Below are 14992 nucleotides of genomic sequence, written 5' to 3' on the forward strand. Positions count from 1 at the left end.
ATACACACACACACACACACACACACACACACACAGATATATATATATATATATATATATAATTCATTTGATTACATTGCATTACGGTTTTCACACATACATAAGTACTTTTCGAAGATTTCATCGAGCTTTTCCGAGGGTGGGATGTGTGCCAAAGAAACCGCAAGTATTTTCTCTCTAGATCGCGACATTGAGGCGCTGGAACAGGAAAACGGCCGCTCTTGAGTCTCTAGTTTGCCTAATGAGTCCCTCACCCACCTACCTGAAGAACGTAAGTGCACATTTACCCTCCTGGCGCCCAGGATCTCAGAGCCTATTGGCAATGTGACCCAATTTTTCTGGGTCTATAAATATGAGAGAAAGAATGAGATAAACGATTCTATCGTATTGGTTAATTATTGGTCTCACCCTTCTTGACATATTCAAGAATATATATTCACTCTATATATTCTTTTCTATTAGGTGTATCCCTATGAGTCCTGACAACGGCTGGTGGGATTTGACCTATTGACACGGCCCTTTCTGCTGCCTCCTTGACAAGGAGTCTAATTATGACCTCTCGCTATTCTGCAAAATAACCAATTACATCCTTAGGGGGTTAACTACGTCAGTAAATCTCAAGCCACTACGGCACGCTCGAATGTTTATATTCTCCAGGTTTGTTAAGCAGTAGTTAAATTCATTTTAAATAATGCTTTCAGCTTAGTTAAAAGCGCAGGAGTTCTGAAAGCGGTAAGTGCTCGTCCCAGACATTTTTTTCTTCCTGCTGGAAGCCTCAACCATTTTGCTCAGTGGAAGCACACTGCTGGGAGCACTGTAGGGTTGAAACGCCATTGGTGCTATCCTCGAAAAGAGAGTAAACGACTTGAAGAGGACGGAACAGAGAATACTCATTTGGGATGCTCACGATTTGTTGTGCTTGCTCACAAGGTGCCTGACGGCGTCCATGCTACGGTACTTCCTGAGATGTATCCTCCACTTTCTTTAGTCCGCAACTAATTGAATATAGTTATGCAGGCGATGAGTCACAATAACGTGGCTAAAGTATGTTGACCAGACCACACACTAAAAGGTGAAGGGACGACGACGTTTCGGTCCGTCCTGGACCATTCTCAAGTCGATTGTGTTATTATGTCGATTGTGAATATAGTTATCGCTTGAAATCATCTTTTAGAGACACTCAACAGTGTATTATGTGACATTAAATTGAATCAAAGAACGCTGATATTTTGACTACATCGGACAGCAATCAGTACACATCGAAAAGTAAATATCCCTTTACCTGTACTCAGATATTTGTGCACTGCTGGAAGTTTGATAGTAACGAAAATATTACCGCATCACATGAGCATCTCAAGTGAGATTCCCGTTCATAAGCTTATTGGATGAGTCAGCTAGTGGAAGAGCATTGTCTCCATTTCATTCCGCTCATCATCCCGAACAGATCTAGGTCTGAGTCACTTCGATTCGCCCAAAACGAAAGAAAAATAATGTCAGTGCCGCTCATCAATGCTTTTGTGAAGAATAGAATCCCTGTTTCAATGTGATTGCAGCCCCTTATGCGATATTTTAATTTATCATCTCCAACACTGTCCTGAGAATTCGCCATGAAAAGTGGGCTCTTCTTGTGTGTGTGTGTGTGTGTGTGTGTGTGTGTGTGTGTGTGTGTGTGTGTGTGTGTGTGTACTGTGTGTGTGTATTGTGTGTGTGTGTATGTGTGTGTGTGTGTGTGTGAGGTTAGCTTGAATGGTCATTAAACATCATTTTAATCAACAATAATCTAATGATCACTCGAAGATTCCAATCTGGGCCTCCATGAAATCAACCACTGTATACTTTCTTTGACAGAGTGGGTTATACTTCGCCAGCAATGGGATCATATTTAGCCACACATATTATATGAAGTGCTATGCGAAACGCACCCCTGGGCGTCAGACCATATTAACTTGTAAAAACGAACTTTGGTGAGTTAATTTTTCAACTTCCCTCGATAATGAAGTAAAACATGAGATATTGAGAAGATTCGTGTTAGAATCATTAATCTTACCCTTGCGGTCATATTAATCAACATATGTTTTCAAGAAAGCTTTTTCATATATATATATATATATATATATATATATATATATATATATATATATATATATATATATATATATGTCGTACCTAGTAGCCAGAACGCACTTCTCAGCCTACTATGCAAGGCCCGATTTGCCTAATAAGCCAAGTTTTCATGAATTAATATATTTTCTCTAATTTTTTTCTTATGAAATGATAAAGCTACCCGTTTCATTATGTATGATGTCAATTTTTTTATTGGAGTTAAAATTAACGTAGATATATGACCGTATATATATATATATATATATATATATATATATATATATATATATATATATATATATATATATATATATATATATATATATATAGTCTCATAGTGACAGCCATCTTATGAGGCTGTCATTCCGAATAAGAATTAAAGTTAAAGGTACTGGATATCGGAGTAAGAGCCTAGGCACGATGTGGAGTTCCTTTCTGTTGAAGATGCGGTAAAATTAATTGTGTAGTCATATTAATGTCTAGAACGCTTCATTACAAAAGAATTATGACTACAACTAACGAGCTTTTGCGCAACCGAGAGTGAGCAGGGAAATATGATTGTGCTCGCCAGAGCATTCAAAAATTATTATAATTACATAAGTGGCAATAATTTGTTTAATAACATACTTAGGTATGCTCATTTATTCATCTTTACTTTTACAGCTACCTCTTGACTATATGAAGGGTTACATAGTGTATGTCAAGACTGGCTATGTGAGTCTTAAAATCGTCATTTAACAGAATAGTTAGCAAATACATGGCCTGCTTTGTAAAACTTTGGGTGCTTTTTTTTAATACATTAGGTACATCTGCATTTGTGCAGCTACCCTAGACTATATGAAGGGGGAATACAGAGTCAAAATGCTAGCTACGTGATGCTAAAAATCCCCATCACACAGGATGGTCAATCATACAGAGGCATATGATACGTAGTCTGCACTGACAGATTCTAGGTTCGTTATGAGGATATCATGAACACAAGAGTGAATAAGGTAGCAGTGATACTAAAAGTCCCCATCTCGCAGGATGGTTAGTCATACAGGGCCATATGTTCAGTAGCCTGCATTGGCAAATTTTGGGTGCACTACTTGGATATCTTCAAGAACACGAGAGTGAATAAAGTAATTGCAAAGCTCCAGGTACCTCATGCCAACTGATCTGAAAGATCTAATAACTGGGCATTCGGTGATGTAGTGTGGGAGATCATGCCGCAGTTCCTGCTCACAGAGTTTGCAATTGGAGTGCTCAGGATTGGGAGATGCGTCACCTGTAGCCACCTGCCACAGGTAACGGTAACCCAACCTGATCCTGGTAACCACTGTGTCGCACAGTCTGGTGGACGTTTTGTGCTGCCCATAGATATAGGTTTCAGATCTGAACAAATCATAGTTTTTTAAACTAATGCTTTCAGGTCGTTGGGAGTCAGTAATTTCTCTCCTATCAGACCTGAGTGTTTGGACCAATAAAGTTTTGACAGCAGAGATGGGGATACCTAGATCTAATTCAACTTCACTTTTGTTACACGCCAATTTGGCTGCAATGCCTGTCTCATTATGATGGGTTATATTTATGTGTGAAGGTATCCATACAAAGGAGATTGAAGACCTAGTAATCAAACAAGAATACTAAAGTCTAAGGAGTTGAAATACCAGGTTTCAGTATATGCGACTGTCAGTGCATAAACATTCATACCTCCCATTTGAAGAGACCAGAATGAAGCTTAATTTACATCCTTCACAGAGCCGAAAAGAAACAATATGAAAGATAAAACCGGTTGTGGAAATAGCACTCTGGGTGAACGGAACAGGTTCAAGTCTTATATTATAGACCTTGAATCGATGACTAGTTTCAAGATTTGCTTTGACTAATATGAGTGGTTGTTATCACCAAAAACTGACTGGAGTGCGCATATAAGTCTTCAGTTCTATTTCTTCCAATGTTCGCTGTTATTACACGTGACAACTGCACTTGTTATCATAACACCTGCACTTGCGTGATTCACGTGCACTTATTGTCATGGCACAGGATACAGGATATGAGCAGCCTACTCACATTGCCAAGCCTTTGGATAGACATAACGGCATTCCAAAGCCAGTTATCAAATTACTGGACAAACGTTTCGACCAGCCAACACCTGTTGGGAAGGTACTGACCAGAAGTTATAACCTACTTACCTTGTCAAGTTACTATACAAAAGTTACACACAAACACTCTAACAAGGTTCATTCCCAAAACAGGCAACAGATATTTCAGTCAGAAAGGAGGAAAGTAACTGTAGCTGTTCAGTTACAACATTACTTCTGAGTAACGGATATTATTATTATTTAGTTTTTTAGTATAACTAAGCGTACATTCGGAATTGCCCTTCAAGGAGGGAAAGATTTTTATGATCCAGCACTCAGACAGTGCCGACAGGGTTCCAGCACTCAGAGAGTGCCGATGGAGGTCCAGCACTATTCAGTGCCCTCTGAATTCTCTTTCGCATAGAATACCAACAAATTTCTTTTCTATGGAATTTCGACAGATTTCCCTTAAAATAAAATGTCAACAGAATTCCCAAACTTTAAAGTGCCAAGGAATTTCCCTCTCTATGAAATGCTAACGGATTTCCCATTCTATGGAGATCCAACAGAATTCCAGTTATATAGAATGCCAAAAAAATTCCCCTACTAATGCGTGGCCTAACCTAACCTAACCTAACCTAACCTAACCTCTCTATGACATGCCAGCAGATTTTTCTTTCTATGATATTCGAACAAAATTCCCAATCTATAAAGAGTTAAAAAAATCCTATATTATACAGTGCCAGCCCAGTCTCACCATCAACCAAAGCAAATAATGAACACTGCTACTTCTAATAATAATTATATTAATAAAACCCCGGAGCTCACAACTCCTGCGATGTCGCTGGAACCAATCGTTTTGGCGTTTGCCTTTCCATTGGAGACTTTTGGCGCCGTGGAGAGGGGGGTGAGACCTGCTGCATGGGTAACAGCTTCTCCTCAGTATCAACCTACCGTGGCTTTGCGCCCTGGAGAGGCCACTTCAGACTGACTCCATAGTCTCCTGAGACTGATGGGAATAATAATAACATTCGTAAACAGCTATAGATAAATGAACAAAAACAGTTCCATTGAAGCTTATAAGAACCTCATTAAAATAAAATAACAGATAATGTGCACAAATTTTATAAGTGACATTAACAACATTTTATGAACTGCAATAATTATTAAAACATTCTTTGAATATTAAGAATAATAATGAGTTAAATAACTCGGCATTTAACCCTACCATAACGCAAGGAGCAAATGGTAGCAGTTAAATAAAGGTCTCGTAAATCAACTTTAAGGTCATTAACTCAACATTATAATTAGTTCCTCAAGCTTCAATGACTAGACGTCTCAAGCAAAAATGTTCTCAAGTTTAAAAAAGGGAAGAAAAAGTGAATGAAGCCATTAGGAAGATGAGGAAGACCAAGGTCGGTGCTGTGAGCCCCTTACGAGATCACGTAAATTCCCGATACAAAATCATGAGAGTAAAAGATTATATATAAGATAATGTTTCAAGAACGCTTAACAAATTTCGGAAATATTTTTGGAATTGTTGGATACTCTAGGGAGCTTCACCCAAACTTATACTAATTTGCCTGAGTAGATGTAATAAAATTATTAAATTAATCTTGCTAAATGGACTGACGAAACTAACAATAATTTTAAAGGTTCAGAGGGAAGACTCAAACAGAATACTGAAGACAAATGTGCCAGAGGCACCATCATATTCTCCAAGGGTCTACCATCCCCCTGGCTTATATTGTACTAGTTATACATATTGTATACTTGACTCTCGTCACCACTCTCACCCATCTCCCATCTGATACATCTAGGTTACTAATCGTCAGATATCTCACCCATCCCCCATCTGATACATCTAGGCTATTAATCGTCAGATATCTCACCCATCCCCCATCTGATACATCTAGGCTACTAATCGTCAGATATCTCACCCATCCCTCATCTGATACATCTAGACTACTAATCGTCAGATGTTTCACCCATCCCCCATCCCATACATCTAGGCTACTAATCGTCAGATATCTCACCCATCCCCCATCTGATACGTCTAGACAACATACCGTCAGCTGTCTAACACATGTTATCATAAAGATCTCTGTCGACGGCTGTCTAACCAACATATTTCTGAATCCTTGGAGTGTCTGTTTGTCTCCGAGGGAGCCTGGTCTCCCGTGTGATCGAATGAGATGTTTGCTGTGGAAATATTTACAGGAGGAGCGATGTGGGTTACGCCCCTTTAATGAGTCAACATGAGAAGAGGAGCGAAAAAGAGTGGAAAAGAGGAGAGTACCAGGTGGAGGAGAGTACCAGGGGGAGGAGAGTACCAGGTGGAGGAGAGTACCAGGTGGAGGAGAGTACTAGGTGGAGGAGAGTACCAGGTGGAGGAGAGTACCAGGTGGAGGAGAGTACCAGGTGGAGGAGAGTACCAGCTAGAGGAGAGTACCAGGTGGAGGAGAGTACCAGGTGGATGAGAGTACCAGGTGGAGGAGAGTACTAGGTGGAGGAGAGTACCAGGTGGGGGAGAGTACCAGGTGGAGGAGAGTACCAGGTGGAGGAGAGTACTAGGTGGAGGAGAGTACCAGGTGGGGGAGAGTACCAGAGGGAGGAAATTATTAAGTAAAATAGATTCCCAAGTAAAGGAGTGTCCCAAGTAGAGGAGAGTACAGGTTAGAGAAGTACTCCAAGTAGAGTACAAGATGAAGGAGTACTAGGTAAATAAGAGTACCAGGTAAATGACTGTACCACACAGTGGAGAGTACAATGATCTACCTGATCAGGAGGTAGTGTGGAGAAAAGTACCTGGAAGATAAAAGTACTGGTTACAGAAACAGATAAGGAGAAATATGGCGAGAATTACTACAAAGAAAAGATAGTCTTTGATAACTAAATATCCGGATGCTTTATATATTTAGCTTAAACAATCGGAGTGCGGATTAAGCCAGGTGTTGCGGCAGTGACCGGACAGCGAAGCAGAAACTGCAATAAGACATTAAAGAAACATATACAATAATTTTGATGATAAAGTCAATTTTCACAATCGACTTAAGAATGGTCCAGGACGGACCGAAACGTCGTCGTCTCTTCACTTTCTAATGTGTGGTTTAGTCAATATATTTCAGCCAAGTTATTGTGACTCCTCGTCTGAATATTTTCTTGATATATTTTACAATAAACTTGTAAAATACTTTGTTAAATAATATTAGGAAAAAGATTAGATAATTTTAATCTGAAAATATTAAGCATTGTACACCACTGCAATGAATAAAAGGTCCTGCAGGAAATGTGATATTTTGTGTTTTATGCTGTATTTTATGCTGTATTTTATGCTGTAATTTGAATAAATCATGCAAGAACTGTACCAGTACTTACCTGTACTTGACGCAGGTGTGCGCAATGCACCTCAGTCACCTCGCTACAGTCAGATATCTTGCTTACCTGGAAATGTAGATAAATTAAAAATCAATATTTCTCACTCTCATTTTGTTAAGACATGATTGATTTGTATCAAGTCACTGTACGCTGATTATTACCCCAAATTAACCAAATATTGGTAACGGGATCTTCATGCTTTATTGAACAAAAATCTTAGTTAAAGCGTATGGGTTATGTGGGGGAGTCGGATAGATTAAAGATTAAGATGAGATTAGAGGACGAGTTTAATGTGTGTTTGTTGGTTAGTGAATATAAGAACATAAGAATAAAGGTAACTGCAGAAGACCTATTGGCCCATACGAGGCAGCTCCTATTTATAACGACCCAATCCCACTCATATACATGTCCAACCAACACTTGAAACAATCAAGGAACCCCATCTCCACCACGTTACGCGGTAATTGGTTCCACAAATCAACACCCCTGTTACCGAGCCAGTATTTACCTAGGTCTTTCCTAAATCTAAACTTCTCCAATTTATACCCATCGTTTCATGTTGTCTTGTGTTGATACATTTACTACCATATTAATATCCTCTTTGTTATATCCATTCATTCACTTTACACCCCTATTTTATTACCACTGATTCTTTGCCATTCCAGCGAATGTAATTTAAGCTTTGTCAATCTTTCTTCATATGACAAGTTTCTAATTGGCGGGATTATGTTTTCATCCTAGGCTGGACGCGTTCTAGTGAATTCATATCCTTTCTATAGTACGACGACCAAAACTGAACTGCATAATCTAAATGGGGCCTAACCAGATCAACATATAGCTGAAAAACAATACAAGGTGTCTTATTAGTAACGCTTCGATTAATAAACCCCCAGTGTCCTATTTACCTTATTACGAACATTCATGCATTGATTTTTTGGTTTTAAACTCTTCATAATTCTTCATACTAATCATAACTCCCAGATCCCTTTCGCAATCCGACTTCGCAATCTCAACACCATCTAGCTCGTATCTTGTAAATATATCATCATTACCTGTCCTCAAAACCTTACATCTGTCAGCATTAAACTGCATCTGCCAATCTTTTGCCCATTTCAAAATCCTATTTAGATCGTCTTAAAGTGATAAAGTGTCTTTTTCATGTTTATTTCCCTCCCGATTTTTTTTATCATCGGCAAATTCACCAATATTGCTGCTCAAACCTGAATCCAAATCATATATATATATATATATATATATATATATATATATATATATATATATATATATATATATATATATATATATATATATATATATATATATATGTATATATATATATATATATATATATATATATATATATATATATATATATATATATATATATATATATATATATAACTAATTCTATGGCTGTCTTGAACCTTTGTATCAGTGCCTCACTCCTAACTCATTAAACATCATTTCCACCGGCACTGATACAAACAATGGGTTTGATCTCATTACTTGTCAAAATATCATTCATGTTAACAACGTCACAAATCCCTGGTCCTGGATATCATTCCCTTAACCTTTTCCCCCAATCTCTGTCAAAATAAGTTCTATCCAAATACCTCACCTGGGAAACTCCCACAACGAAAATTCGCTTAGGTACTTCCTTTAATTTCTGAGCACCTTGAGGTACCTGTGCTCCCTTCGTTGCCTTCCCTTTCAAGCGAACTGCAGGCTCCCTACAGCACTCGTCTTCCAACACGGCGAATTGGTTAGAAGTCCTTAGGACATCTGTAATCGTCTTTTTGCTAAGTCTTCTTAAGACCTCTGTCCTTTACAACATTCCAGGACGACAACTTTCTACTGCTGCTTTCCTCATTTGCTTCTTCTTGACGCTGTTTTCGTCTATCTTAGATCTTGCATCTGTCGTTGCTCCTCCCGCAGGGACTCGACCTCCGCCCTCAGAGCCCCACACAGCTCCCTCACCAGCACCAGTTCACTCACTACACCTTCCGTGTTCAGTATCAGGACAATTGGAGATCCAGCTACACACCCTCTCTCTGTGACCTGCCTGCTCCTGGATAGTGGATAGTCCTTATGATTGTGAAGGGTGCCGGCACTATGATAGTGAAGAGTGCCGGCACTATGACAAAGCAGATTTCTAGTTCCGGTGGTTGCAAGTATTATTAAAATTATACACTAGATGTAAACCCGGCGGTGCCCGGGTCCATATAATTTGAAAAAAGTTTTTTCTTGTAGATATTTGTAAGTAAATATTTCCGATAGAGATATATCAATGATTCTATCGCGAATCTACGCTTTATTTTGAGCTGAACCTTACCGCGGGTGACAAGTCAAACATGATACATACGCACTGTTGAGAGGCGGGCCCAAAGAGCTAGAGCTCAACCCCCACAAACACAACAAGATGAGTACATAGTATCTCTGCAAGACCGTTGCTTAAAGCACTGCTGCTGTTAGGATTGCTGCTGCTAGTGGTGCTGCTGTTAGGATTGCTGCTGCTAGTGGTGCTGCTGTTAGGATTGCTGCTGCTAGTGGTGCTGCTGTTAGGATTGCTGCTGCTAGTGGTGCTGCTGTTAGGATTGCTGCTGCTAGTGGTGCTGCTGTTAGGATTGCTGCTGCTAGTGGTGCTGCTGTTAGGATTGCTGCTGCTAGTAGTGCTGCTGTTAGGATTGCTGCTGCTAGTAGTGCTGTTGCTAGGATTCCATCTGTTAGTAGTGCTGCTATTAGCCGTACCGCTGCTAAACCTGTTGTTGCTAGTGGTACAGCAGTTATTAATGTTGTTGTCAGGTGAAGCTCAACTAATAATTGGTGCTTTAGCAGCTCAATTAAACATATTTAGTTCGTAGTCATTCATTCTGTTTTAGACATTTACATTCCAGTAGTTTTCACAAATGTGCTCAAACGACAATTTTCATAAATTACAAATACTTCCAAGCAAGGATTACAATCATTTACAATTGTACTCTGCCGTTACCAGGAGAGTGACAACTATGATATGTTTGCGCAGTATTGGTTATCACTTTCACCTATCAGGTGTTCAGATATTTCGTGAGTTAATGATAGCCTTGCACTAATTTTAATGATATATGTTAATGAGTATCTGAATTCTTCATTCATAGGTTATTAACACAAAATATACTCCTGGAGAACACGTTTATGAATGCTGTATTATAGGCATTCAAACGCGTACTCTGTTTTAGATTCAGCAACTGGGAATAAAAAAATCCAAGTAGCACGGGCTATGGTGAGCCCGTAGTGGACTTACCTGGCACAGGAGCGGGGCTGTATTCTTTGCTACCATTTAGTATCTTATGCTACACTGCATACGATACCTGACCAGACTTGTATTACACTGCATACGATACCTGACCAGACTTGTTTAACACTGCATACGATACCTGACCAGACTTGTATTACACTGCATACGATACCTGACCAGACTTGTATTACACTGCATACGATACCTGACCAGACTTGTATTACACTGCATACGATACCTGACCAGACTTGTATTACACTGCATACGATACCTGACCAGACACAAGGAAAAACTGCATATCCTTCATATATCAGTTCACGTTATATAAACTGCATATCGTTCATATATCAGTTCCCGTTATATAAACTACATATAATTCATTTATCAGTTCACTTTCCATTTCGTAACCCATATGATATACCCAGTAAGTATTTCTTGCGAAACTTCAGAAATGAGTGGTAACTGCTACGTGACCTCAGTGGATCACTAATCTTCAGACTGACATCCAGTATGTACATAACTGGACTCACTGATTAACAACATCAAAGGAAGTGAGTAAATATTGGACAGACTGACACCGTTTGAAGCAGCATCCACGGCTAAAAAAATGAACTTATGATCATTGAGCCGTTTAGTTTATCTACAAGTACAAGTCAATGCTGCCTCTTAATTACAACCTGAAGATGGGCGTATATATATATATATATATATATATATATATATATATATATATATATATATATATATATATATATATATATATATATATATATATATATATATACAGAGAGAGAGAGAGAGAACGCCATTTTGATGCCTATCAATAGTAAATGTGAAAATGCTTTTAAATTGATTAATTTTTGGATCTTTTCTCGATCCTTGATTGTTTTGCCTCTGATAGTCACCAATTAATTCCCTGAACATTGTTTAATGTATGAAAAATATTCCGATGAACAATGAAGTAAGATTCTCTAACGCTCGTACCAGTTGAAAATGCATCTCAACAGAGATTTCCTTAAAATGTTTTAAGAATTCCTAAAAGAGCGAGAGGAGAGAACAATAGCAGGTTCTCCCAGACGGGAACATTGTGGGCAAAGCCCCTCCGGGCAGGAAACTGGGCGAAAAGTTAATTTCGAAGTCGGACTAGCTGACGTCTTCTACTCGTTTAGTGGAGTAAAAGACTTGCGATAATAAGAGTCTAATTAGAGGTCTTAATGGTGACATTAATAAGCTCTGGGACTCATCGAAGGGATTGGTGCAGATAGGAGGCATTACCTCAGTAAATTTAATAATTGGGTCTTTAGAATTCAAAGTCTCAAAGAAACTCAACTGTCTTTCCAAGTGAAAATATTCTCCTACAAATCTGTACGTACAATAAAGTTATAAAATTACATTAAAATACATCATCAATATTGATTTGGTATAAAACATTATCTTCACGATCACTGTCTGACCTATTTTTTTCCAGCATTTTATTTCATATCAATTATTTTCATAATTTTTATTTGTGCACATTACTATTTTTTCATTGTAGGTGTCACACTATCGTCAGGTGTCAGAGGAAAGAGTACTTGTTCTGGATTATTATTTTTTTTTTTGTCAGGGATATACCTGCGTGGGCCCTAAGCCTCTGGCTGGCCCGTAACCTGGATTCTTTGAACAATGTAGATTTTAAGTATTGGTATTCCAGTCTCCTAGTGAGAAGTTACTAAAAACATATAAATACTATCATTTGATCACTGTTTTATTGATTACGAATGAAGGCCAAAACCTAGTATGTTAGCATATTAACGTTTATTGTTAATTACTAGAAATGTTTGTTTTAAACTTTATTTGTTTAGCTCTCTTCAAAACTACATGAAATTGAACACTACGTCAATTAATTACATATAACAGTAAATTTAATTAACCTCCCATGACATTGCCAGCTTTTACAGACACAGGAAGACTATTGCCATATTTTTATACAGTTTTGACTATAATATATGATAATTATTATATTATGATGTAATACTGATTATCAAAACCTAGGAATACATTTAAAAATGAAATACAGCAACCTCAACGATATATTGTGACTGAATACTATGAAATACTCCATTAGTGTGTCTTCAGCTTCTATAACAAAACTCTTGTTGGTGAGTGCTGCTTCATGATATTTTAAATATTATATACAGATGAAAGAATATCATATAATTTACATTATAAGCCATTAAGAAAGTTTTCCAATATAGGAATTAATGATCAAAAACGCTACTTACCTTTAGCATGGGAGATGTTAAGTGTGGCCCAGAAGAGTAGGACTAGCAGTAATAGTTGGTTGGACCCACAGACTATTGGAGGTTTGGAGCGTGTTGTTGAGGAGTAAGGTCTCCCGGGACATCTCGTCACTGGGAAGAGAGGAGTGGGACGAGAACAGGAACTACTCCTCGTGGAAGGTAACTGAAGGCATCCTTGGCATGACAGTGGTGGTGAGGTGGTGTTGGACTCCCGGCCACCTGGTAGCTCCAGCCAGCAGCCAGAGTGTGTGTTGAGTGTGTGAGGTGTGTGCTCCCTCACCTCACAAGTGTGTGCTGTCCGCGCGGGGCTCTCACTCGACACTCTGGTCTGGGACTCCCAACTCAAGCTCCCACCACCACCACCTGTTCTCTGATGCATTGTTTCAATATCGCACAACACACGGAAACTCTCCTCACGATTTGTAACTTATTTCTTTAACGATTATTGTGAGATATTAACTAATTTTTTTGCACATTTGTAATATATTTCAAAGAAATGTCCGCACTGTCACTTATATCACTGCAATGGAGAAAATGTTTTTATGATTATCAACTTATATATTAGTCCCTTATATATATATATATGTCGTACCTAGTAGCCAGAACTCACTTCTGAGCCTACTATGCAAGGCCCGATTTGCCTAATAAGCCAAGTTTTCATGAATTAATTGCTTTTCGACTACCTAACCTACCTAACCTAACCTAACTTTTTCGGCTACCTAACCTAACCTAACCTATAAAGATAGGTTAGGTTAGGTTAGGTAGGGTTGGTTAGGTTCGGTCATATATCTACGTTAATTTTAACTCCAATAAAAAAAAATTGACCTCTTACATAATGAAATGGTAGCTTTATCATTTCATAAGAAAAAAATTAGAGAAAATATACTAATTCATGAAAACTTGGCTTATTAGGCAAATTGGGCCTTGCATTGTAGGCTGAAAAGTGAGTTCTGGCAACTAGGTACGACATATATATATATATATATATATATATATATATATATATATATATATATATATATATATATATATATATATATGATCCCAATTTACATGGGATCCCATGTACATGATCCCAATTTTACACGCTGTGCCACAGAGTGGGCCTCTCGTGCAGGCCAATCACCTCAACCACCATCCCCAAAATCCCACAAGCAATCCAGCTGGGATGGTCCCATTGTAGACCAAGTTGCTGCAGAGTGCCTGGGTGCTGCAACAACACAACACGACATTGCTCGCCTCACAGCAGTAGCAGCACCACATGCAGGGGATTTCCTGTTAGCAACCCCAATGTCGGCAACTGGCACGCGTCTCACACCACACGCCCTCCGAATTGCTGTGGCCCTCCGCCTTGCTGCCCCAATCCACACCAGATATAGGTGTATTTGCGGCGAGGTGGTGGCTGACAGGTACGGTCACCATGGCCTACTCTGCCAAAGCACAGGGGGATGGCACTCGAGGCACAGTGAAGTTAACGACATCATCAAGAGGAGCCTCACCACAGCTGGATGCCCAGCTGAAAGAGAGCCCCGTTACCTAACGTCCCGTAACTCTGATGCTCTTATTGGTCGCCCGGATGGTATCACAGTGAACCCCTGGAAGAATGGCAAGCAGTTGGTATGGGACTACACGTGCGTATCAACCCTGGCTAACACCTACATTAACCTCAGTGTTGCACAACCAGGTGGCGCTGCCACCCACAGGGAAGCAGCCAAATCCCGTAAGTATAGAGAACTGGATCACCACTACAATTTTGTCCCCATTGCTTCTGAGACGCTCGGCGCCTGGGGTAAAAGTGCTACCAGTTTTTTGAAGGAACTGGGTTCTAGGCTCATTGAAACAACAAGGGACCCGAGAGCTGCAAGCTTTCTTTTCCAGCGCCTCAGTGTGGCGAT

General features: G+C 39.1%; 1 protein-coding gene across 1 annotated transcript in view; it reads right to left on the reverse strand.

The window, feature by feature from the left end:
* LOC123751295 (hemicentin-2) overlaps positions 1-13612 on the reverse strand; it is a 135881-nt gene extending 122269 nt beyond the window's left edge. Inside the window, exon 1 of the mRNA XM_045733404.2 lies at positions 13080-13612. Coding sequence (XP_045589360.2) covers positions 13080-13476 — 397 coding nt within the window. The 5' untranslated portion in view covers positions 13477-13612. The remainder of the gene's footprint in view (positions 1-13079) is intronic.
* Positions 13613-14992: the final 1380 nt, after the last annotated feature.

This window comes from Procambarus clarkii, chromosome 4 (assembly GCF_040958095.1).
Source record: "Procambarus clarkii isolate CNS0578487 chromosome 4, FALCON_Pclarkii_2.0, whole genome shotgun sequence".
NCBI classification, from domain to species: domain Eukaryota; kingdom Metazoa; phylum Arthropoda; class Malacostraca; order Decapoda; family Cambaridae; genus Procambarus; species Procambarus clarkii.